We start from the raw sequence: 26,241 nt of genomic DNA, 5'->3' as shown, positions 1-26,241 counted from the left end.
GAGCAGGGGGTTAATCTCCAAGCCCGTCGGGGCAGAGTAACCGCACGTGCCAGCGCTGGGGATGGTTTCTAATCAGCGTGACTTTCTTCACTAACTCCTGTCCTTGCCCCCATCAGCGAACTGACAGCCAGAACCTGCCTCGAGAGCTGGAATGACACAGCGGGTGACCAACGAATTGTATTAATTTTTCCTGATAATCTCACAGCACTTTTAATGAGATCAGGGGCAAACCTGCAGTTTCTGGGGCAATTTAATTTGTGCTGGCAAAACAGAGTGTCAGCAATTTTTCTTTCCTTTGTGTCTGACATGTAATAGGGTTTGTTTTCAATGGCAAACAATATAACCTAGTATCTTGACAGCGCTGCAGGGAGGGCAAGATTTTGCGAAAAGCAGTAAAAGTGGCACAACCACAAGTAAACGTCAGATGAGCGACATTTGTTAACAGTCTGCTGATGTGTCACCCTTGGTTCTCCGGGTTGAAGTGGGCTGTGGTTGAGCAGAGGGCAGGGAGCTGGAGACGCAGCGCGCTGCCCGCTCGGCCCCACTGCTGGCCAAGTGGACGTGAACTGCGGCTGCGCCCTGCGTGGTGGTCAGCATCTGGCTCGCAGAGATACTGAAGCCGAGAAGGTAAAAGCTGGATGACCAGCTAGAGTGAAATCTTGGGCCTGACTCTTCTACGCTGTCATTTCCCATCAGGTGGAAGGGTTTTGGTCATGTTATCATCATTATGGTAATTTCCTTCTTCTTTGCTATAATTTTTAACAAATTACTTCCTTTAATCAAAGTTTAGGATGAATTTTGGGACTGGACAGTTAATGGAAGAAAATTGAGAATTAACCGTCTCCTCCTCGAGCTGGGCAGAAGGGAACTCGCAGGCTGAATTTACGGATGCAGCTGCTCAATTTTAACGTCCGTAGAATTTTAACAGGGCGCTTCTATTTTGAATGGCCCCACAGTGCGGGAGACAAGGCTGCCTCTCCGGGACCCGGACACCCCTGGGCCTGAGGGGCCTCCCCACTGGTGCCCCGTAAAGGGCAGGCCGTTTAGAATGACACTGGCCTCCTCCAAGTTCAACAGGAGACGGTGAAGCAAGTGGAGGGCACATTGGTCCTGTTAGGGGGTCACACCACACCCGCTAAATGTCAGCCAAGAGCTGGAGGTATTTGGAACCCGGAACACCATGACAAGTGTCCAGGGACCAACTCGCCTTCCTCTCGACCTTGCAGCTGGTTGTATCTGGAGCCCCAGTGGGAGAAGTGCTTTGCGTGTCTATTGAAAGCGGGGTGCTGTCTGGGGCCAGGGTCTTTTATACTAGAATAAGCCCACCATTCTCTTCCAGTCCACGCGGAGACACATCTGGGACCTCAAGGACACGGCTAATGATGCTTAGAGGCAATGAGTAAAGATTGATTTGCACATGAATAGCATTTTTTCACCTGCCCTTGAATCTCTTCCTTCCTTGGTTATGCAGAGTTCTTTTTGGAATTTCCCCAGGGTTTCCCGGAAGAAATTCACATATCTTCACAGGCACACAGAAATACCTGTATTTAATATAATAAATAAATGCATGCACAAATGAATATAAAATAATTAATAAGTATAAATATTTTATATAAATATATTGATCATGAATATGTATCTATAATATAAACATCAACAAAATACTGTCGAATGAATGCAAGGCTCCTTAAAGCAGTCTAAACACCTTACAGCACTAGCATATCAAGTCACTACCTCATTCTCTGCACACGTATGTGACTAATACTTACGGAAAATTGATTTTTATTTGGCCTCATAAAAAGGAAATCTTGTTTTCTGATATTTTGACCATTCTAAAGTTAAAATAAAACCATATGATAAGTTTAGGGTTTGTTGTTTGTTCCACCCAGATATTTAGTACTTTTTAAACTCCCAGTTTCTTATTTTAAAACCAAAAGAAAGATTATGACAAAATACTAGCAAATTAATGTTTAAATTATATTTAAGTTAGTATTTAAAATAATGTTTCTAAAAATCAGTTCTAGATAGATGACAGGCCTAAATGTGGAGGGTAAAACAATTCAGCTTTTAGAACAAAACCTAGGACATCTTCCTGAGCTTACCAAAGAGAAGGATTTCTTAATTAGGATAGAAAAAGCACCATAAAATTAAAAAATGGATAAAATAATGGAACTGATATAATGCTGGGAACATTCAATTCCCCTCACCTGTGTGAGCAGGAAGGTTTGCGAATCAGAAGAGAAGGACCCTGGGGTGGCACGTGCCCCCGCCTTGGAGAGCGGCAGCTTGCCAACCGGACCAGCTCTTTGAGGGCCAGAAGGTTCCGGAGCAGCATCGTCCTCATCCCCAAGTCGGGGCTGCACCGTGCGGGCCCTTTGCACCGACGGCAGCCGACGGGCAGACTGTGGCTCCCGGGCTCCCTGCCCGCGGCTCCTGGGCTCGGCCCGAGCTTGCGTTTGCCCCTTTCCGGTGGCTCCCGGCCACGGCTCCTGCCTGGCCTCGCCTGCGGTTTGGCTGTTTCACAGCAAGATCGTAACACAATTTGAATTCTACACAAAGCAGATATTCAAAGGAACTGCACTGTCAATTTTCTTACTTGTGAATCGACTTTTCCTTGGAAGGCTTTTGCCTGTCAAGGTTCTATGAGTGGTGGGTTGCAGAGGGCAGCGAGCCCCCCGTGAGCTCCTGGTAGTTCAGGACAATTAGCAATTAGAAGGGGGCGTCTCGGGAGTGGCCCCATACACAGGACCCCTGAATCTCCCTCCCCTCTGTGCAGCCTGGCTCCCATCACGTTGCCAGGAGCCGACTGCTGCTGGACTTGGGAGAAACAGGACGGCCGCATTCACCTGGGGTCACGGCACTCGCTGACATCGATTAAAAACTCCACGTGTGGGCACGTCTCCATCTCCGAGGCCAGTGGTGTTAGAAGGCTCAGACATTCATGCCTGATGACCAGAACATCCTTTAGACATTTGCTTTTAAAAGAAGTTACCCCGTGACCGAGACTCACAAAGAAACTTCCGGAATGGATTGCTTGAACTCCCAGATGGAACGCATTGCCCACGTGAGTGGAAGTCCGTAGCGCAGACCTTGCATCTGTGTGTGTCTGAAGGCTGACCCTCTCAGACACAGCAGTGCCCGCTGGTGCCGCGGTTCCTGCACCCGGCCTCGGGTGGGCAGCTGGGCCTCTAGCGTTCGTGCCAGTCGTGGTGAGCTGCCTGGGCCAGCAGGAACGCAGGCCACCCCAGAGCCGCCGGAGCAGGCCTGTGTTTCACAGAGCTCCTGCGGGGCCTCGGGGTTCCGTGTGTGGAGAAGCCGCTCCACACCGTGGGGCAGGATGGTCCCCCGGCCTCCCTCGAGCACGTTTCCGCAGATCCAGCCTGGGCAGCTCCATGATGGAGCATGGTTAGGGGCCAAGCAGTTTGAAGTGGCTTCTCTTCTCGTGCTTGTTTGGAGTCCGGGCCTCCTTAGCCCTGTCCACCATAACCTTCCCTGGAGAGGAGAATCACAGACAAGAAGGGGTGGTGGCCAGGGGGGCCCCGGAAGCTCGCGGGATCTGGGAACGAGAGGGGCACTCCCCAGCCTGACCGCGGGTGTCAGCAGAGAGTTTAGGCCCCACCTTCAATTCCAGGGACTATCCACACCCACACTTGCAACCATGTTCTTGTTGATAAACAAAACATCTCTCCCCCAGAATCGAGATAAAAATGTTCAAGATCATGTCATGAAACTTTGACGTTTTACTTAAATGATTAAAGAATTTAAAGGCCAGCCAGTTTTTAGTATCCCTTTCCCTTTTTGGATTAATCTTGCTATTTCTACCTTGATGCCCTTCAATTTTCTTAAAATTCGCTCTTTATTGGCTTAGTTTGAATTCGCCACATCATTCTGGGACTTGCTTTTCCTCCCTCACTGCGGCCCCCCGGCCCTCCAACCTCCGTCCCCCTGTCCCGAGCCCCCAGCCCCTCGCCGGCTGCTCACGTGGACTTCCTTCCCGGCCCTTCTCCCCGGCCCCCACCCCACACTGCCTAACGTTCTTCACTGGCCCTGACTCATGTTCTAGAAGGAAAGACCCGGAAACCTTGACTTCACTGTTCACAAAGCCTCCATCACCAGCAAGTCGAGCTTTGCTGTGCCCCTGCGTTGCCCGTGGCGGTGACGTGCTGCAGCTCTCCGCGAGGAGCAGCCTCGTCTCGGTCGGGCGGAGTCCGGGGAGCCCGCGGGCAGCAGGGGAGGAGAGCGGCCCGGAGGGCTGGAGACCCCGTCCGCCCCGTCTTCCGGGAGGACCTGGGAATCAACGTCGGGTAACAGACTGACATTTTAATCGCATCGGGCCCGTCTTGGTGAAGATTCCCAAGCAACGAGGAGCCTCCTTGATGCAAACGCCGGTAACTTGATGAGGTCCTCGGTTTGAACATCAGAGTTTTTCCAAATAGTGTATGAATATGTTTACAGACACACACGCAGGCCGGATAGAGGTTGGCCAGCACTTACGAAAGCAGCCCCGACCTGCACGCGTAGCCCGGGTGTAGCCCCAGGCTGGCCCTTCTGTCAGCAGGCACGTGCCTTTCCTGGGGGATTCAGAGACCCCGGCCCCTTTCGTCTGCTGCCACCGTCCCCCTGGGCCTCAGAGGCCTCTGCCTGCAGCTGGCAGCTAGGGGACAGGGCACGGAGGCTTCCGGAAGGCCTTGGCCTGGGTGGGCCCCGCCACGTCCCCTCACCGTGCACGGCGGGCATGGGTCCCAGGGCCATGGCGTTGGTACCAGGCTGGGTCGCGCAGGGTTGGCCAAGCAGCCCCCTCCCAGCAATGACAGGAGGTCTGCAGAGCACCGCATGCCTTACGCACGGGCTTGGTGAACAGATTTCCTCTGAGATGCCCCAGTGCTTCCCCTGCAGTGTCTTGAGTTCACGGAGAGCGAATCGGGGCCCGAGGGAAATTTGTGTTTTGGCAGACATGGGAGGAGAACAATGATCTCAAGCACTTTCTGTGCTTTGCAAAGTCTGCTCTCTTCATCACTGTGCTATTAATTTTAATTAAAAAAAAAAAGAAAAGGAAAAAAAAAAGAAAAACTCCAGCAAGCCTGAAAGCACTTAACTGCATAGAAGGGGCTCCATGGCCTGCTGCCTCACAGGACAGGGCTCTGGGGAATTGGCTCTGGGGGTCTCGTGAGGGCCCAGCGGGCAGCGGGAACCCCCGTCTGCTTCATCTCGGGCCTGGGTCTGATGTTCCCAGTCTATAGGAGCCCCCAAGCCTTCGCAGGCCCGAGCTGGGGGGCATACAGCTCTGCACTGTTTATACTTTTCTGGATTTCATAACTTTACTGGAACCTGCAAATGGTTTCTTTCCCCCAAACGCAGATGTATTGGGTTCCTGTGAAGGAATCCAGTAACCGAAATCCCCCCGCAGTCTCACTCGGGCTGGGAGAGACTCAGCCTGCTGTCTGCAGAACCGGGCCCGGGAGGGAAGGGCCCGGGGTGAGCTGGACTTGGTCTTTGCCCAGCTCTGCCCCCGAGAGTGTGGGGCCTTGGGCAAGGGTCTTTGTGGAATGGGGGCGGGACCCCCCGCTGTGCAGGGCGCCGTGTGGCCACAGTGGGTGCTGCTCCTGAGTGTTCAGCAGGAGGGGTGGGCGGTGGTTTCCCGGAGACCATCCCTTCTCTCTGGCTTCCCTCTACACCTCCTCTCTGGACGATTCCTTCCCAAACCCCACTGTGCTCTTTTGACTGCTGTCCAGGAGCTGCTCAAGTCTGAATCCCAGCCTTGTACCCCCAGAGCAGCCTACGGGCCCCCCAGCCCGCAGCACGTCTTCTCTAGAAGGTCTCACCGGCCTGGGGAGTCCTCGGGCCAAGTGTGCTCTTCTCTTTCCCACGGGCACCTCCTGCCCCCATTTCTATTCCGTTCCGTCCCGGTGTCTGTGCTACCTGCGTGGCAGCTGTGGTGCGGCCTCTGGGGTTCCCTCCCTGTTCTGATGATTTTCCTTTCCGCTCCGCTGTCCCGGCATCCTCACGCCCCATCCCTCCACGTCCAGGCCGGACGCCTCTTCCTGGGAGGGCCCCCGCTGGCTGCCCGGCTGCACGTGCCCTGGGTCCTTGGGATAAAGCCCGGAACCCGCGGCCGGCAGGTCAGCGGCCGGCACAGCCAGAGCCCACCCTCGTCACCTCCCTCCGTCAGGCCGATCAGGTTAAACGGTCGCCAGCCCAAGCCACCTACGTTTCTGTAAATGGCCTGCTCCGCCGTCCTGTTCCTGCCTCCCGGACTCCCGTTTCCTTCACTTGCTCTCAGAGCACATCCTCACTCTCCGCTCTTTGCAGAATCTTCCAGCGACTGGGCGAGGTCAGGGTGAGTCAGGAAGGGGTGGAGACGCAGAGAGACCAGGAGCAGTGACTGGGGTTAAAGTCATTAAAGCTAAAATACAAAAGCCCAGTTTCCTTAAGTTTTAGAGCTCAATTCATAGACTTTATTGTCCTTTTTAGTAATCTAGCTTTACAACCTATTACACTCTCTTAAAGATTTTAAACTGCATTTACATGTTTAATATACTTGTCCAAGTCCTTCCACTGCGTGTAACAAAAAAACCCTCCCAAACACTGAAAACACTCCTGTGAATCTGACAAATTTGAACTTATAATGAATGTTTAATACTATTTACAGCCTCAGTCACATTATTTTCTAGCTCTCAACTGACTCCAGATTCTAAAGTCAATTACCCAATTATGCAAGTTGGGTTGGAACCACCAGGCTAGCCTGTTGGATTTGCCAACATTTCCTAAATATCACTAAAGTCAGTGCGGGTAACTTTTGGGTTTGACGCCTCCCCCATTTCTCTGCCTGGTTCTGAACTGCCCATATGCTGAAGGACAGCACCCCCCAGTCCCACAGACCGAGGAAGCTGGGTTTCCATCTCCAGGGCCCGCTGGAGGCGTTTGGGACCGAGGCCCGGGATGGGATGTTTTGCAGCAGGTGCGCTGCGGGCCTGGACCCCTGGGCGCGTCCTCAGAAGGAAAGGACACGTACCACACAAAGGAGAGGGCACGTCCCCCCGCGACCTGTCAACTCTGCTGGTGCCACCTCAGGGGCAGGGGACGGCTGCCCTGGCCGGGTTGCGTTTCTGTCTGTCTTCACGTCCATGTGTCCTGGACTCACCAGAGCTCTCCCGGCCCCTGTCAGAACTTTGTCTCTTCCTGTAAATCGTCAGAGCCTCCTGCACCTCCACAGACAGTTTTGGTGCGTGGGATTCTGGGCCCTTCCCTTATTTCTCTCGTCCGCTAAGCCCCAAGTCCTCAAGACGTGACAATGGCGGGACAGGATCACATCTCCCTGGGCCCCTCCACAGCTTATTGCACATGGCCAGGCCCCCTCCCGGGTGGCACCTGAGTGCCAGGTTGCCTCATGCTTGTGGCCTCTCCCGCCCCTCACACCTGCTTGAGTCCAGGTGAGCCAGAGGCAGCTGCGCCTTCCTGGGCACAGGGTCCCGGCGCAGGGGTGGGCCCGGGCCCGGGCCCCCCACCGCTGCAGCACAGCTGACGAGCTCTCCGTGTGTGATTTGGGGACACTGTAGAGCATGGCTTTCCTCCTATCCCCGTTTTCTCAGCACAGCTTTTGGCTATGGAAACACTGATTTATGCTCCTCAAATGAGAGGATCTGATGCCATGAAAACCCACCCTGGGGGGTCTTGGGGGGTAAAACCGTGGCCATTGTACCATTGCAGTCATGGGGAACCTTCACGTCTCCCCTCAGTGCGGTGGTAAAAATTACACAAAATGCAGCAATTTGCTAGGCTACGTACCTTGGGCCCAAAAAGGAGGGCCACATACGGTATTTGTTGGGCCTTTTCGGTAGCAAGAAAGAGAAAACTTGGAAACCATGAGGTAGCATAAGAATGAGAACGTGTGGGAACATTTGAGTATCTCCTGGGATCCGAGGGCATCTTGGGAAGTGAGGCCTTGGAAGGCGGGGACCCGGGTCCACCCCACGCCACCATCGTCCCGGGGTGCAGGGGATCCGGTAGAAACAGCAGTGTGGGGCACAGCCCGTGGGGGTGGGTGGGCCATTTTCTCCAAGGTCCCAATTTCATGGATGCAAACGGAACTGGCTTTTAGAGAAAGCCCTGGTGGAGTGGGGGGCTTGGTTGTCACGGAAAGGGGTTCTGTCTCCGGGGTACAGGATGCTGAGCCACAAAAGTGCCAGGAGGGGAAACAGAAGTGGGTGTTATCTTGAAAGATAGACCAGGACGTCTGCAGAGTGAGGATCCTCGGCCCATGTGGGAGAGCACGTCCTGCCTGGCCGGGGCCTTCCTTGTGTGGACACTGAGTGACACTGCGGACACTTCTCTGAGGGCCTGCCCATGGCGCGGGAGGTTTCTCCACGAGGCCCCTGGCCCCGGGGCAGGGCCGGCTTCCCGTCTGCTCTGCATCCTCCCCGGCTCCGCTGTCCAGGAGGGACGGGCCCAAGTTGACACCCCACTGTGGACGCAGCAGGGCTGAGCGCCTGCCAGGGGGGAGGCAGGGGCGGCCGGAGGGGGGCCCAGGCTCTGCCCCCAGCCCACTCCCCCGTCCGTCCCGGGAAGGCTGGCCCACATGAGCCCCCACGCCCTGTGCAGTGGCCTTCCAGCAGGATGGGGGCGACCATTCCACACCTGTGATGGGCTCGAATCTTCGTCCATGTTTTCAGGGTCCCAGGGAGATGCATCTTTGTGTCATCTTTTGGCCTAACTCTGGATTTCACCTTCGTGCGCTGAGACGCCACGTTTGGAAGCTCCTGTGTTGAGATCGTTTGATCTGAGCAGTTCGACCGGATGGTGTCCAGATGGAGTGGGGAGGCCTGGAGACCCTTCACCCCGTGAGGAGCACCCCCCCAGGTGCCGGCTCCTCCTGGAACCAGGTCCAACTCCGGGCCAGCGCAGGGCTGCCCAGCGTCCGGTCCTCTTCTCTGAGGACCTGATGCCCCGGTTTTCCTCTGTTCCTCCCGAGGCTTTCCCTCACCCTCTCTGGCTACGGGGACTCGCCCTTCTCCTGGGTGCAGCCCCTCGGCCGGGGGAGCCAAGGACCCGGACAGAAGCGCTGGAGGAGGCAGCTGGCTTCGGCGCGGGGAGAACCGTGGTGCGTGGGGGGCGTGGGGGGCTTCCCCACCGCCGGCCAAGGGGCGAGGTCGTTGTGTCCAGGGGCTGGTGGACCCCAGGATGGGGACGGCCCTCCCGGCTCGTGGCTTCTCGTGTCCAGATGCGCCAGGACGCCCCCGCTGCTGCCGGGAATCGAGGCCGCCGTGGCGCGGGGACGCCTCTCTGCGCCGCGCTAAGGAGGGAACTTGCCTCCCCTGCAAGCCTGGCACCCCCGGGTGTTTCGCCTTCCACAGAAGGCCGATTCGGGGGACCACTTCTCAATGTCAACTATTTCCTTGAGTAATTTTGACACCCGTCCTTCTCCCTTGAGGCCGGCAGTAGGAGCTAGTGACGTTCCCAGGGCGTCGCTGCTTAGGATGAGGCTCCCAGAAGCGCAGGAGCTGCTGGTGTGCAGAGAAGCCGGCCTCCGAGACCGGGCGGGACGCGGCCCAGGAAGCTGCGGGGAGTGTGGGAGTGACAGGACTGGGCGGCCCGGAGGGGATGCGGCCATCACAGCTGCCAAAATAACGCCAGGTGCCGCCCCAGGCTCCCCCTCGGAGACTGTCCCCTCAGCTCTGCAAGATCCCAGAAACAACCAGCCATCATTTAGTGCATCGACTAAAAGCCCCAGACAGGCTGTTCTCTGGATGTAAAACTGGGTTTAGAGGGTAGAATAGGAAATACTTTCCCTACCATGTGATGGGCTTGGCAGGGAAGCCGCGGCTGGAAAGGCTGCAGCTCCGAGCAAGGACATTTAATTGCCTTCCCGCCCTTCCCGGGGAGGGTGGGGGTCCACAGCCTCTCCCACCACCCTTCTGCTTGCCCGCCCTCTCCCCACGCCACCCCAACCAGCCGGCATACTTCCTAACTCGCTTTAGTTTGCTAATCCTTTTGCCCTGACCCCTCTAATGTAAAAGTCGAATTTCCCAAATGGGTTGGGAATGCTAGATCTCTGTTGCCGCAGACTAAGCAACTTAAAACCATGGCCGCCAATGGGCTCCTCCTCTGAAGGCTGGAAGTCGGGGTCCTGCAGAGAGTCGAGGTATCAGCTGGGCCGGGCTCTTGCAGGAGACGTTGGGGAAAATCCTCTCCCAAGCCTGTTTGGTTGCCGGCAGACTTCGGCGTCCTGTGGCTGCACATGGCCCGCTCGGGTGCCCCTGGCCTCGGAGCTCTGGCTCCTCTTCGGCTGCCAGCTGGGGAGCACGCTGTGTTCAGAGCGCTCGCTTCACCGGAGGGTCAGGCCCACACACGCTGTCTCCAGCCGTGAAGGGCAGCGGACTTGAGACTTCGGTTACTCCTGCAAACCCCCTCGTGGACGCACTTAGACCAGCGTTTGACCAAGTGACCAGGGACGGGCATCCTGGAGCCGTTTTCAGGAGTCTGCCTACTACACTCAGGTGCAGAGAAGTTGCAGAAGTTGCTCAAGGTCACATGAGTTGTGGTGGGGCTAGATTTGAACCAAGGTGTTGTGGCCTCAGAGCAGAGAGTCCACGACCTCCACCGACACCGACAGTGTGGTGGGAGGGCCAGTGCCGCCGTGGAAGTCCTGCTGGACAGACCGTCTAGCAAGTGACGTCCACACGGGTGAGGTGCAGTGGCTACCGCGTTCATAAGGCTCGGAATATCCAGTGCTTCATCCACTATTAGAAGTACCGCACGGTGGGTTGGCTTAAACAATGGGGATTTGTTGGCTCACGGTTCCAGAGGCTGGAAGGCTGGGTTCCGTCTTCTGGTGGCCATCTTTGGGGGTCCTTGGCTTTCCGTCACATGGCCGTGCATAGGCAGCGTCTTCTCCTTTCTCTTCTGGGTTCCGTTGACTTCTGGCTTCCGGCTGCTCCCCGTGGCCTCTCTTTCCATGTCCAGTTTCCTTGGCCCATGAGATGTCGGCTGCACTGGATCACGCAAGGCCTCCCTGGTTCGGTTTGGGCACCTAAACTAGCAACATCTTCTAAGGTCCTGTTGGCAAATGGGCTCACACCCGCAGGACCGGGGTGGGAATGGAGACGTGTATTTTGTGGGGGCAGGACCCCATCCCCACATCCACCAACCCCACCACTGCAGTTATAACTGCAGCCAGAAATAACTGAGAACGTCAAGTACGCTTTTGGATAAATGCTTGCGTCTTGGGGATTCAGGACTTCGCCCCGGCCAGCTCTACTGCTTCTGGGTTTGTGCTGCCGGAGCCCTTCCACTTTCACCAGCAGCACGAGGGAAAGCAGTGTGACCCGACTGATGAGATTGTCGTGGAACAAATGAGAATTAGACCCAAACTTCAATCTGTGCTCACAAATAATTTTAATTAGAAAACTTCCAGTGCCACATGGAGTCTTGAGTTTCTCTTTTCTTTTTTTGTCACTTAATAGAGACAGAGGTCACTTACCAGAGTGAATGTTGTCACTTTAAGTTAAAACTGTGCTTTTAGGGAATGAGGATGAGGTGCCCTGATTCCCCTGGAGCAGGTGTGGGACTTGTGCCCCCTTTGCGGAGTCAGGTCGGCACAGGTGCGTCTTGCTCTGGGTGCACCTAAGAGCTGAGTGTGCGGGAGCTTGGGCCCGGCTGAGGAGGGGCTTTGCCTTCTCACAGGCCCCGTGCCCCCCGCGTGCCTGCCCTCATTCAATGCTCCCAGCTGGCAAGGGGAGCCATCCGCTCTGCTGCCCGGGGGCCGCCATTCGCAGGGAGCCTGCCCGTGGCCGGAGCCGCGTGGAGCCGACCTGCAGCGTCAGCCGAGGTGCCCTCGGTTCTGAGGCTCCTTTAGATTTTAACCCACACGAGGAAAACACCTAAATGTGAAAATCCAGATTCCCTTTGCGCCTGCCATTCCTGATTTGTCAGTTACCTCGCTCTGTGGTGCAACTCTCTGGGGGCCACAGGGTTTACTTTTGGGGTCCACCTTTGAGGACATCTGGTCCAGGAACCCCACCCTCGTGTCCCTCGACACCTGGGAGGCAGAGGCTCCGGGCACTCGTGTCGGGCTGCACACTCATCTGCTCTTCTGCGGGCTATTAGATATGACAGCAAAAGCCCGATGCATAAAAGTAAAAACACTGATCGATTGGACGTCACCAGTATTAACACTGCAAAAGACAGTTAAAGAGGATGAAAGCAGAAGCCATGGAAAAGGAGAAAATATTTGCAAATCACCTATCGGATTAAAAAAGCATGTCTCCAGAACGTGTAAGGAACTCTCCAAACGCGACAGAAGAACAGAATCCAGCTGAAAAGTGGGTGGAAGAGACAGACACACGCTTCTCCACAGAACGGTGGAGAACCAGCACCCGAGAAGCTGCGCGTCATCAGGGGGCATTAGAGATACGCAGGTGAGCTGCCCCTCACGCTCCCACCAGAACGGCCAAAACCCAAGTTCAGACCCCACAGACCCTGGAGCACGGGCAGGAAGCTGAGCGGCCGGTCTCCCGGGGAGGCAGCGCGGCTGGAGAAGCGGAGGGGTGCCCGGCCACGGGGGAGCGAACTGGCCGTGTCTTATTAAGCCAACGCTCGCCCGCTGTGGCCCAGCACGCCGGGCAGGAAGCCGGGCAGGAAGCCGGGCACTTTAACACGAGAAGGGAATGTGCACGGCCCTCAGAAAGCTCAGCCCGGGATGCTCGCGGCAGCTCCACTTCTCGCGGCTGAATCAGGGAGACCACCAAGTGCCCCCCTCGGGCAGCTGGATAAACCACCTGCAGCTCAGCCAGGCAGTGGCAAGGCGCACAGTGACAGAGGGGCAAGCCCGACGCCACCCGACGTGGCTGCGTCCAGTGGTGCGTGCCGCCTGCCCCCACCCCAGCTCAGGGCCGAGGGCTCTCCCTGGGGAGCCCGTCCAGCCCGAGGCCCAGCCCGGCAGGGAATGTGTTTGTGCCAGTTTGAATGTATTACGTCCCCCAAACGCCATTATCTTTGATGTTATCTTGTGTGGGCAGACCTATCAGTGTTTATTAGATTGTAATTCTTTGAGTGTTTTCCATGGAATGTGCCCCACCCAACTGTGGGTGATGACTCTGATGAGATAATTTCCATGGAGGTGTGGCCCTGCCCATTCAGGGTGGGCCTTGATCAGTGAAGCCATATAAATGAGCTGACGGACAGAAGGAACTCAGTGCAGCTGTGAGTGACATTCTGAAGAGGAGCCACAGCCAAGAGGGACACTTTGAAGAAAGCACAGGAGCTGCAGATGAGAGACAGCTTGAAGATGGCCGTTGAAAGCAGATTCTTGCTCCAGAGAAGCTAAGAGAGAACAAATATCCCAAGTGCAACTAAGAGTGACATTTCTGAGGAACTGCAGCCTAGAGAGGAACGTCCTGGGAGAAAGCCATTCTGAAACCAGAACTTTGGAGCAGACGCCAGCCACGTGCTTTCCCAGCTAACAGAGGTTTTCCGGACACCATTGGCCATCCTCCAGTGAAGGTACCCGATTGCTGATGTGTTACCTTGGACACTTTATGGCCTTAAGACTGTAACTGTGTAACCAAATAAACCCCCTTTTATAAAAGCCAATCCACCTCTGGTGTTTTGCATTTGGCAGCATTAGCAAACTAGAACAACGTTCCATCCCGTGGGCATTTCCACACCAGCGCCCCTCGGGGACATCGGGTTCAGCCAGCCCCGCTGTGCCGCTGTCACGTCTCCTCCAGCGCGCCCTTCCTTTCTCCCTGGCACTGCTTCCATTCTCCTCGCCCACACCCGCCCCTTCATCCCTCCGATCACCGCTATTCCCTTAGGGAATATCCACCTCACATCAAAGGGGACTTCAGTCTTATCGGCGATGTTTTAAGTTTTTAATAGAAAGACTATATTTGTGTACTACTTGTTGTTGCTTTTTACATTAATGTCACTTTTATTTTATTTCAAAAGATGAAACGTATGTGTGCCTAGAGAACATACACAGGCCCTGCCTGCCGGGTCCGTGCCCTGGCTGTGTGTCTAGCACACTGCTTGGAATGTTCCAGAAGACTCACTGTGGCCGTGCTGCTGAAGCGACGATGCCTCTAGCAGGGCACCTCCCAGAAGACGACATGGCTGCCACTCAGAGCCTACATTTCCTGGCTAAATATTTCAGATTTCTTTAATTTATTCCTGTTTTTTTTCTTTTTTTGATTATTTTTTCCCCAGCTCTTCCAGGAGTGAGTTGACAGAAAATGAGTGTTCACAAATTAGAAATAGGCTGGCTTTCCACATAGAGGGCAAACACAACAACCCATGGCCCCTGTGGAGCTACTGACGTCGGTGCATGTGTCTCATGGGGGCTGCCAGGTTCCTGCCATTGGAAATGTATCCCTCAGTGAAAACGCAGAGCTCAGGCTGCTGTCCCTCCCCCCAGTGGGTCTCCCCCTACAGGAAACATATTGCAATGAATTGCACAACAATGACACTCCTAAATTCCAGAAAAACTGCAGGCTTTCCACTCTCCTGTGTTGAAAAAAATTGAAAGGAATAAGAATATTTGGTGTGTAGGCCACAGCTTTCACAAGGAACTCCAAGCACTTTTCGATGGAAAATGCCCTGATTTTCCTGATTAAGGGACAGAGACAGGATAACGAACAAGTGTTTCCCCCAAGATGAATCCAGCTGTAAATGGAAGCTGGGTGTCCTGACATCTCAGGGTGGGGTCTGTGGCAGAGGGAAGTGCGAGCTCACTGCATCTTCCGGGCTGCTCCGGAACGGACTCTCCTCATTTGCTTCGTATGGGCAGCAGATACGGCCTGCCCAGCCCCAGGGGCTGAGCCCCAAGGTGATGAGGCCGCCCCCATCCACCCGCCCGCCTGGGCCCCTCTGCACCAGCAGTCAGCCTGATGCAATCGCAGGAGCCCCGGCTTCTTGAGGCGCCGCCGTGCACGACCACGAGTCCACTGTCTTCAGTCACCTCCGATAATTTAAAAATGCTTGTGCCACGGAGGGGCCCTGAGACGCTCTCTCATTCCAAAGGCCACAGGAAGGTGGCACTGACTCTCATTCCTGTGCATGAACTTTCCTCGACAGCTTTTGAGACGTCAGGTTGCTGCACTTTCATTGAGTCCTTGTGACTTTAACAGAACAATCAGGAGTGTTCTTGACGTCTGAAAAATTGATAGAAAAGATTCTGTGAATCACCTAATCCTGAAAATGGGGCACACACCTCCCTAACAAACAGCCCTGAAGGGATTTTAGGTCTGGGGGATCCTTGCATCAGGGGGATGTTCACTGAGGAAGCCGAGCGCTGAAACAGATGTCGCCAAGCGTTAGATGCAAGGACAACACCCCGTTCCGTGGCCTCCCTGACGTGCCCCGAGAAGGGACGCTCCACGAGCGAGCCCTGCACCCACGGCCCTTGAACGCACACTCTCAGGGGCTCGTGCACTCTTAGATCTTTCCGTTGCCTCAAGTCTCCCGAATGAAGCGTCTCCCCGGGCGGCCGCGGCCCGACGTGGGGGCACTGGGCTCCTCCTGGCGCGGCCGCGCTTCCGGGAAGGGCCTGGGAACGGCCGGGGCGGGCGGGAGGAAGTGGGGCCGTGAGTCAGCGTGAGTCACCGCGGCCCGGCCGGGGCAGCCGCGTGTGCGCCTTTTTTTTTTTTTCCAGTCTTCATCGGGTGGACGTCAGTGGGGTGCAGGGGGTGAGTGATGGATGGCGGCTGCTTGTCAGTTTGGAACTGAAATTCCAGGCTGGCTTTGCCTGGCCCGGAGAGCCAGCCCAGGCCCGGGACGGTGGGCCCCGCGGTGAGTGTCATTTTTATGAATTTCTGCTTTGCCTGCGCGTCCGGGCTGGGCTGGGGGTGTTGGTTCTGCAGCCGACGCTGCGTTTTGTTCAGACCTTGGAGCTCGGGGACACTGGGGAGGGGCCTGCCCCCCCCCAGGCTGGGCTGGAGCGTCCGGAGCCGGCCCTGGGTCATTAGCGGGAGGATGGGGTGACTGTGGGTCCACGGTCTCGGACAAGTGGCGATGCCTGGCTGGAAAGTTAGCTGCTTGAGACTCTTCTCCAGGAGCCAGCGTGAAGTGTAGATGGAGAAGGGTGATCTGTGCCCCCCGGGGTGCTGGGGTCGGGCGGCTTCTGCTTCTCAGAGGGGGGGGAACGCCTCGTGGCCCAAGCCGCCCAGTTTTAGCACAAGATATACAATAAAGAGGCGGGATTCTGGCTTCCCCTCTAAAAGCGGCAGAATGACTCCAGGAGCTCATCTCATGTGCTTTCTTTTTCCTTAACCCTGGAAGTCGCTACTGTGGTAAAAGCAGAGAGAAAATGTGCTGCGGTGGGGTGAGGGGGGGTTGTCAGGCCTGACGTGGCGCGATGTGTTTCCCAAGCAGTTACTATTCTGATGAAGCTGAGTTTTACTGTCAAGTAAAATACAGGAAACATTTTTTTTTTGAATGTCGTTCTTGTTACTGTAAATGAAACGGTTAGAATGTCATAAATACCTTGTGATAAACATTTTTCAAATTTACTTAAAAAATAACACATCAATGAGCAGGGCATGACACGAACTTTTTCAGAACAGTCATTTGAGTGTGGGGCTTCCGGGGTTAAAAATGAGTCAGCACCGGTTTCTAAAATCGGAGCTGCTGTGACCGTCGGCGCCGAGCGCGGCTTGGGGCTGCCCAGACACCCGGGGGTTTGCTGTTCAGTCTTTGGTGCCTTGTTTCTGTGACCTCTCGGCTTTGGGGCCGTCAGGACCCGCAGGTGGGATTTCCTCAGCATCCCCATGGCCAGGGCTGACAGCTTTTAGGTTCTGCCCTGAGAGCGCGGTTCAGGACACACGTTGTTCGAGGGAAAGCCCAGTGTCCGTGTGGTCAGCGGCGGCCTGGGCCGGAGCTGGTTCTAGCACCCCGAGGCGCCCTGCTCACCCCCACCTCGCGAGGGGCTCCGGTGCCGCGTTCTGCACATAACGTCAGATCAGAGAGCGGGATTCCCTGGGGGAACCTCCTTTGAACCTTAACTCCTCTTATCCATAAAATGAGAGAAATGCTGAGAAATTAAAAATAGTAAAATAGCTGCAGATTGCTGAGCAGTAGCCCCCTCTGCGTCCATCCCGGGGGCAGCCTGGCTGCTCAGGTCGGTTTTCTGGGCTCAAGGCCCTGGTGCCGCGCTGGCTGGGGGCAGGGTGAGGGGCTCTGAAGCTGGGAGCGGCCCCCAGGCCTGCTTCTCGGGCCCCAGGCCATGGCCCGCCTCAGTGGCCACGGGAGGACAGGCTGAGAGGACCCCCAGACCCGGCCCGGAAGGGGCCCCGGCGACGTCAGCTCTGCCAGCCTCGCTCCCGCCCAGCCTCGGAGGGCACTCGGGCCCCGAGTCGGCAGTACGGCCCCTTTCTGGAGACCTCGATTCGCACGCAGCTGGTGGTGGTCCCGGGATGAGAGCTGCAGCCGCACGTCCCGCGGCGTCCACAGCCGGGTGGATGCCAGGGCCTCCGAGGGGAGCGGGCCCGCCGTCTTGGGGGACCTTCTTCGCAAGCACTTGCGGGGAGGATCTGCACGTCCTCCTGACCCCATTTTGGGGAAGGGTGGCCCCTGAACGGGTGTCCCTTGGGGTCCCACGCCTGCCGCTCACTGGGCGAGCCTCTTGGGAAATGGCTTTTAGGGACGTGGTCTCCCTCCCAGGCATTGTCCTTCCATGTAGAAGGGGCAGCTGCGGGCGCTGGGAGCCAACTCCCCCGAATCGCTAGGAACAGGCTGGCAGCGAGCTGATGTTTTCACTTTTATAATCAGGAGAGTAATTTTTAATGAAGGCAAGAAAGAAGCCCAGCACGTGCCTGAAAACAGAGTATTTCTGAGTGCAATTTGCTGCTTTGTCATATTTTCTAACTACCCAAAGGAGCTGATCCTAAGTGTGGACGCAGCAGGGAATACAGAGGAAAAGATGCGGCGAGCGGCACCGAGCACCGTTTAAGAGGCCGCTGCTGCAGGGAAGAAGATGCCGGCAGCCGATGACGTCTGGGAACTGCCCCCGCCCGTCGCCGTGGCCCCCTCCACCCGGACGGGCCCGGGGCCTGCTGGCTGGTGCCTCGCTGCCCGCTGACCCCCGCCGTGGCCCTGCTGACCTCCGCCGGAAGGCTCCACCGCGCCCCAGTGCCCCCTGCGACCCTGCGTCTGCCCTGTGCCCCCACCACACCCCTGGGGTCCCCACCGCCCGAGGCCGTCAGGGGCCTTCACCCCGCGTTGCAGCTCCACAGCCCCAGGGGCCCCTCGCGCCCCAAAGGCAGCTGCACGGACTCCGCCTGCGCCCGTTCGTCTCCCCACCCTCCCGGGGCGGCATCGCCGCGACCTCTCGTCCCTCTTTCTGGACTGAGACTGCAGGAAGGCCCGGAAGACGTTTCTGGACCCTCCAGGCGAGCCCCTCGGCTCCAGCTGCACTGCCGTGGTCGCCATGACAGGGGGCGACGGCCCCTCCCCGGGGTCCCGCGAAGGAGCCACGACTTCCCTCAGCCTCTTGTGAGGAGACTCAAAACCACGGGCAGGTGCGTTTCCTCAGGAGTACAGACACGCACACCTGTGCAGAGCATGTCCGTGAGCAGGTGTGCTCTGCATTGTGACTGCCCGGAGGGTGGGCTCCACGCACAGCCAGGCCGAGCCCTGACCCCGAGGCCCCCGGAGCACTCGCCGGGATGTTCCCATGATTTATTAAACAGGAATCTCCCTGGTGGTTCCAGGTGTCATCACGTAAGACAGCCCGGATCTCATTCAGCCCCAGCCAGCACACACACACACACACACACACACACACACACACACACACACACACACAGCAGGTACACCCTCATGCACACTCACACACACACACACACACACACACCCTCATGCACACTCACACACACACGCACACACCCTCATGCATGCTCACACATGCACACACCCTCATGCACGCTCACACACACACCCCTCATGCACGCTCACACACACCCTCATGCACGCTCACACACACACGCACACACCCTCATGCATGCTCACACATGCACACACCCTCATGCACGCTCACACACACACACACACCCTCATGCACGCTCACACACACATGCACACACCCTCATGCACGCTCTCACACACACGCACAAACCCCCTTATGCATGCTCACACATGCACACACCCTCATGCACGCTCATACACAATTCTCGCACTCACATGCCATATACTCACACTCCCATGCACACACTCACACACACGCACACACCCCCTCATGCATGCTTACACTCTCTCAAAGCACATGCCACACATTCACACTCCCATGCACACACACAAGAACACATGCACACTCACACACACCACATACGCTCATACTCTCACACTCATACATGCACACTCACAACTCTTTCACACTCACATGCAAACACACTAACACTTTCTCACATAAACACACAGTCTCACAACTCACACAATCAAGCACACACTCTCACACATGCACACCATCATACACACTTACTATCTCACACTCATCCTTTCTCACACACTCACATGCTCATTGTTCCAAATATCAGAAATGGATTGGCTTTTATAAAGGGGGGTTATTAGGTTACATATTTACAGTTCTAAGGCCATAAGAGTGTCCAAACGAAACCATCAGCAAGAGGAACCCTCACTGAAGGAAGGCCGGTGGCATCTGGAACGCCTCTGCCAGCTGGGAAGGCACGTGGCTGGCGTCTGCCCGCCCAGGTTGTGTTTCAGCTCCTCTCTCAGCTCCTGTGCAGCCTTAGCTTAGCATCTGCAAACGTCCTTCTGTCTGCAATTCCAAGCATCTCTGAGCACCTCTGTCAGCTCCCAAATGTCTCTCCAAAGGTCTCTGTCAGCTGCTCTTGGGGTGTTTTGTCCTCTCTTAGCTTCTCCAGAGCAAACTCTGGGCCAGTATCTCAAAAAGTGTGCACAAGCATCCGGATCTGCTCCTTTCAGAGGACTCCAGTGAACTCATCAAGGCCCATGCTGCAGAGGCGGGGCCACACCACCATGGGAGTCATCCATCAGAGTCATCACCCACGGCTGGGTGGGCGCATCTCCATGGAAACAGCCTAATCCAAATGTCCTACAGGATGGGCTTAAAACATGGCTTTTGGGGGGACATGATATGTCCAACCCACACACTCACACACACTCACTCTCACAATTTTCTCACACACTCACGTGCTCACACACACTCACACACCTTCACTCACCCGCTCTCACAACTCCCCCACACACTCTCACATTCTCACTCAGACACACTCTCTCTCACACTCAAACACACTCCCATGTGCACACATGCATCTCATAGTCATCACATTCACACAATGCACATTCTCTCACAACTTTGTCACACACTTTCTCACATGCTCACTCTCACACACACTCACACATGCTCATTCTCACAATTCTCTCACACACTCACATGCTCACACACACCCTCATTCACCCACTCTCACATTCTCACTCACACACTCTCTCACACTCAAACACACACGCACACTCTCATGTGCACACATACACGCTCTCACATACTCATCACATTCACACACATGCACATTCTCTCACACAACTCTGTCACACACATTCTCACACGCCCACTCACACAACACTGTCACACATGCTCACATGCTCACACACACTCACACTCATGTGCACACATGCATGCTCTCACACACTTGTACACTGCGGTCGCAGTTGATTTATCTGGGTGGGGGGGCGGCCGGTTGCTGAACCCTCGGCTCTCGGCGTTGCTCGGAGGGTACCGGCGGCGGGGGCTCTTTACCGGAGGCGAGGGCGAGGCGGGGGACTGGGCCCGGTCCCCGGCGGAGGCGTGCAAGGTGTGGAGGGCGGCGAGAAGGAACAGGCAGGACACGGTTCTTTTAGGGATGATGAAACCAAGAGAGCTTTATTAGGGGAGAGCACCAGCTTATATTGGGCGCTTAGGGGGCGGGGTAGCTGTAGAGGTCAAAGGCTTGGATTGGTTCAGAGAGGGCGCGGAGGTTGATAGACAAGGGGCGGGAGTAGTTCCGGTGACTGTGCATGCGCACTGGCGGTGGGGGAGTTGCTCTGGCAACGGGGAGTGTCCAGGCGAGATAAGGGGGTGGGGAAAAGGCAGTTCCCTCCGGCAAGCCTCTCCCAACAGTAGTATTTTGGGTGAGGAAATGGGGCCTGCCTCCGGCCTCACTTTCCCAGGCCCGGGGGGCTGTGGAGGGCGCTGTCGCCCGTGCCCACCACCCTCCCCAGGGGCTGATCAGGTCCCCCAGCCCAGGCCCGCCAAGTCAAAGCACGTAATCAGTGTCCCGCAGTACACATTCACACACATGCAATTCTCTCACACAACTCCGTCACACACATTCTCACACACACACTCTCACACACACTCTCATGCTCACGTGCACACACACACACACACTCTGGAAGCCAGAAGGAAGCCAGGTGACGTGGCTCCCGTGAGGCCCCAGGATTCCCGAGTGGGTGCAGCAGGTGCAGCAGGTGCCGGGAGAGGAGGGCCAGGGGAGCAGGAGGCCATATACTCACACTCCCATGCACACACTCACACACACGCACACCCCCCCTCACGCAGCAGCCGGCCTCCGCTCCGTGCGTACACACAGTCAGCGTCAGTTCTCTCAGGTCTGACTATTGGAAAATCATCACAGTGTTTGGAAATGACTCATAATGAAAAAATGAAGTAAGGTACACTTACAACTAAAGCCAGGGTGAACAGACCCGAGTCGGTGCAATTCCAGAGCTCATTCCGCAGCACACGGCGTCTGGGGAGCCGAGTCCTGGCTGCCACCTGCCCCTGCGCTGCGTCGGCCGCCTCCTGCCCACCGGCCAGGGCAGCGTGGAACGTTCCGGACTCCTCCCTGAGGCGTTGGCACCTGCTGCTCCGCTGCATTCGGCGCTGGCTTGGGGGAGGACCATCTCTGGGCAGGGCGGTGGTGTGCTCGGCCCGAGGCCTGGGGCAGAGTTGAGCTCCCACAGATCCCAGGAGGGTCCTTGCTGCACCGAGAGTCAGGCAAGGAGGAGCCCATAGCAGGGAGGACGTGCAGGCAGGACGCCTGGCCGGCCTCAGGGGATCCCTTCTGAGTCAAAAGACTGCTGTTACTGCATTATGGGTCATTGGGAAACCTGATGGTGATGGCAACTCTTACCCATTGCAATTTTCCTGTGCATCTTTTGCTTTCAGAATTGATTACCTTGTCAGTGAGAGCTTCTGTTATAGGGGATTTAAGTGTTTATCATATTAAAATATTGGGAATTTGTAATGATGGCAGAAAATGTGTCGTTTTAGCTGTTCTCACTGGATAAATCATTTATAGAGACGTGAGAGGGATGCAGAGGTTTCTGTAAATTCAGCTGGATATAAAGGAAACCCAAAAAGCTGTGGCTCCAAGAGCCAGACTTACTTTCTCTCACTGGAAAAGACTGGAAGCATGTTGTCCAGGGCCAGTGTCCACAGGCAGCCAGTTTTTCCATCTCCCTGCTCTGTCCTCCTTGGCAGGGGCTTCCTTCCTCAAAGCTGTTCCATGGTTTCAAGAAGGCTGCTAGAGCTCCAGCCATCGCCTCTGCATTCCAGACAGGAGGAAGGAGCGAAGTGGGGAGCACAGGGTGAAGCCTCCTGGGTGTCAGGCTCCTTTAGAGAGCTTTCCTGTACTCTCTGACTGTCTCAGCCTCTGCCTGTCCCAGCCCCCAGGGAGCCCAGGGCCCCTTGCTGGTTGGGTTGTGTTGGCATCACAGGAAGCAGAGGAGACTGGACTTGGATGGTCAGCTGGATGCCTCCACATGGGCTCCTGAAGACAACCAGGTTATGTTTTACAGCACCCCCTGCCCTGCGGGGCCCCAGGAACGATACCCTTACCTCCTGGCAACTGGAGTCTGCATCATGAAATAACCACGCTGTGCCCACCAGCAGTACCGGGCGAGGGGCCGAGGAGATGGCGCCTTCACAGGCTTTAAACAACTTGGAGGGGGGCATTGGAGGGACAGAAGTCACCTGCATGACTTCTCATAGACCCAAATAGGATTTCTTTTCATTCATGCATCTGGCAAACACGTGGCATGCTCAGACTCTGCTCTGCCCTGAGGGTGTCCTGAGTGCCAGGTGCTGTCCTTTCTGGGCTTTGCCCCTCTGGCCTCTGCTTGTCCTCTGAGGGCTGTCGGCAGACGATCGTGCCATCTCGGCCGGAGGACGGAGGATGGAGGATGGTGTGGGGACACAGCGGTGGGGCTGTGGGTTTGGGGTGAACGGCCGGTGGGACAGATGGTGCCCCCTGAGCCCAGTGTGGGTGGCCGAGGCACCGTGAGACCCCCCCAGGGAGGCCCCTTGTCTTCGGCAGCACCCCCGTCTCGAGGGCTGTGTGGAAGCACCGGGTCGGGCTGCCTGCCCCAGCCCCTGAGAGGACCAGCAGATCCTGGCTGTCGTGCCCTCCTGGCCAGCAGCTCCAGTCACTGAGTCAGGCTCACGCCCTTCCGGTCCCAGGGGGCGGCGGGAAAACCGCAGACCCGGCCTCAGGGCCCAGTGAGAGCCAGGAGCCGAGAGCTCGAAGGGAAGGAGGCGCCAGGTTGATTCCGCCTCTCTCGGGGCTGGGCCGTGTGGCCGCGTGGGGAGCCCTGGGCTCGGGGGCAGAGCCAGCGGGCAGAGCCGGGGCCCTCGATGGCGAGCGGGGAGGCGGGGGCCTGGTGACGGGCGGCAGGTTGGCTTCTCACCGGCCACGACCCCCGGGCTACAGGGATTTTCTTAGCAGACTTGTGCATCCTTCCCCTTGATTTTCAATCTCGTCATTCCTTGTACGTCTAAGAATTTGTTATTCTTGATGTATTCATTTGGTGGCCTGAATTTCAGTCCGCAGTGCTAAGCTACAAAAATGCTGCTCTCCTTCATCCTCTGAATCTCTAACTTATGCTAGATCTGCTCCGAGCTCACCCTGCTTTGCCTTCACTGCCTCAACCTGGCTACTGAGAAATTCGGATTCTGTCACTTTAGGGGCCGCTGCTCGTGTTGTTTGGTGATGCCAACCAAGCAGGGGGTTGTGTGGGTGCCTGGAAACCCGGTGGGGGTGTCTGCTGTCGGTGCCGCCGCTGCTTCGACATCTGAAGAGCCCGTGTGCCGGGTCTCCAGTAGCTGCCGGCAGGGGCCTCTGTACCCGCTGTGCCTGGCCAACCCAGCCATCCGCATCCCTGCTGGGAGGTGCTCACCCCTCGTGCCCACTGCCAGCCTCGTCCTGACTGCGGCTGCCCACGCTGGCCTTCTCTCTGCCTGGACTCCCCGGCCCGGCCCGGGCAAGAGGCGGCAGTGAGGGAAGAGGCACCTGTACCGGGGACCCGGGCAGAGTTGTGTCGCGTCTCCTCGTGGCACGCCAAACCCTCTGGACCACACGTCCAGGAGAACTTCCTAGTTCTGGGCTGTCCAGTGCAGGAGCTACAGGCCCCGTGTCCACTGAGCTCTGGAGCTGTGGCTAGTGGGGCTGAACCGAAGCTAAACTTCTGTTGCATTTCAGTCACTTTAAATTTAAATTCAGATAGCCACATGGGACAGCAAGGCCTGGAACATGGGCCCCAGTCGGGGCAGCTGGGGGGGACGCCCCATCGCCCGAGCGTGGCCTCGGAGCTGGGCCAGGTGAGCAGAGCAGACCCTGTGCCGTGGGCTCGGCTCTCGGCAGAGCTCCCAGGGCTGGCGGACCCTCCACAGTGGAGACCCCTGAGGCTGGGCTCCATGGGCCAGGCCTCTGCCACCGGTGGCCACTCCTGGAGGGATGGGGGGACACATTTACGCAGCCTGTGCAAAGTCTCTGTAGGGACTGACTCGCCAGCTCGGCCTGAAGACCCTCAGGTCTTGCTCTAGAAACCCCCCGGGCTTGTTTCTGACTCTTGGCCTCTGAGGGGTGAGGAGCTCACCTGTGTGCAGCCCTGTCCCTCCAGAGGGGGAGCTGGACGCGCCCCGACCCCGGGCCTCTGCCCTTCTCAGCCCTGCCGTGCCCCCGCATGTCTCCCACACAGCTTGTGTTATGAGCTCCTGTAACATAAACAGCCTCCTCCTGTGTTCACGGAGCATGAATTGAGGCTGTGGCCCTTCCCCACAGACACCCCCATATTCCAGGACTTCTCTCCTGGCCGCTCTGCCAGCCACGGTGCCGCGGGCTCGAGGGCTGTGGTCCGTCTGTCCCTGCAGGGGCTGCAGGGCTGTGATGAAGCTGCCACCAGAGCCAGGCCCCAGGCTGCTGGCTCCTCGCTGCTCAGTGAGCTCTTGATGCCCGTGTGCCTCAGTTTCCCCGTGCCGCAAATGTTGCACGACAAATCCTCAGGGAGCAGCTGCTCATCTGGGCATTCAGCAGTGGTGGCCATTGGCACTGGGAGCGGCACGTTTCCCACACTGTCCTCATCTTGGAGCCCCTCCTGGGCCCAGGGTCTCCGGCCCGGCCATAACTTGGCCACCCCGACTCCAGCACCCAAGGGTTCCACAGCTCTGACTCTGGGTCTCGTTTTCCCGGGGCCCAGGGGCAGCACGAGCTGCAGGGGACATGACTTCTTGGAAGAGAGTCATTTGTCCTTCATTATCCGACAAATATTCCCCGAGACCCGGGGAGAGCAGGGCGGGGGGGGGGGGCAGTGGACACGGCACGAGGGGTGGGGCCGTCGCATAGAGGGTGGTTTCTGGAGGCCCCTGTGACGAGAAGGCGTGTGAGGGGCCCTCGAGGGCTGTGAGGTGTGTATGGTGGGCACGGCAGCCGGGGGACGGGGAGAAGCTGGGGGAGCACATCGCTGGGGCCAGGGGCCGCGTCAGGGGCCATTCAGCCTCCGTCTGGAGCCCTCCCCGCCTTCCAGAGGCAGCCCAGCCCTGGGCACTGCCCGAGGGCCCTGTGGACCCTGAAGCCTGTGTCCCACTTCGCCCACGTGTGAGCCACGGCGGTGGCACAACTTGCTTCAGTGTCCTCGAGCACTTGCTTCGTTCCGGAAACTAAATCACACCCAGGCCCAGACTCGCTCTGCACCAAGAGCCCTTCAGGCTCACAGGCATCACCACGGTGCCCCCAGCCCAGTGTTGGCGAGGTGCATGGACCCCTGCTTGGCCTGGACCCCTCCTCACAGGGCACGGTGGACCCCGTCCTGCACACGGGACCAGGGCTCTGTGGCCCCCACCTGGGGACCCTCGCTACACACCTGTGAGCATCACCTTCGTTCTGCACTGGCGGTCGGGCCTCTCATCTCCCTCAGTGGACGGTGCCTCACCTTTAGCTGAGCCCCTGGATGCGGCCC

At 57.1% G+C, this 26,241-nt stretch overlaps 1 protein-coding gene across 1 annotated transcript in view; it reads left to right on the top strand.

The window, feature by feature from the left end:
• Positions 1-12,694: 12,694 nt before the first annotated feature.
• Positions 12,695-26,241, top strand: part of LOC119512160 — a 100,326-nt gene continuing 86,779 nt past the window's right edge. The window contains exons 1-3 of the mRNA XM_037806648.1: positions 12,695-12,854; positions 15,434-15,578; positions 15,647-15,783. Coding sequence (XP_037662576.1) covers positions 12,695-12,854; positions 15,434-15,578; positions 15,647-15,783 — 442 coding nt within the window. The remainder of the gene's footprint in view (positions 12,855-15,433; positions 15,579-15,646; positions 15,784-26,241) is intronic.

The sequence above is a fragment of the Choloepus didactylus genome, chromosome 17 (assembly GCF_015220235.1).
Source record: "Choloepus didactylus isolate mChoDid1 chromosome 17, mChoDid1.pri, whole genome shotgun sequence".
Taxonomy (NCBI): Eukaryota; Metazoa; Chordata; class Mammalia; order Pilosa; family Megalonychidae; genus Choloepus; species Choloepus didactylus.
This window is presented reverse-complemented; position numbering and strand designations above follow the sequence as displayed.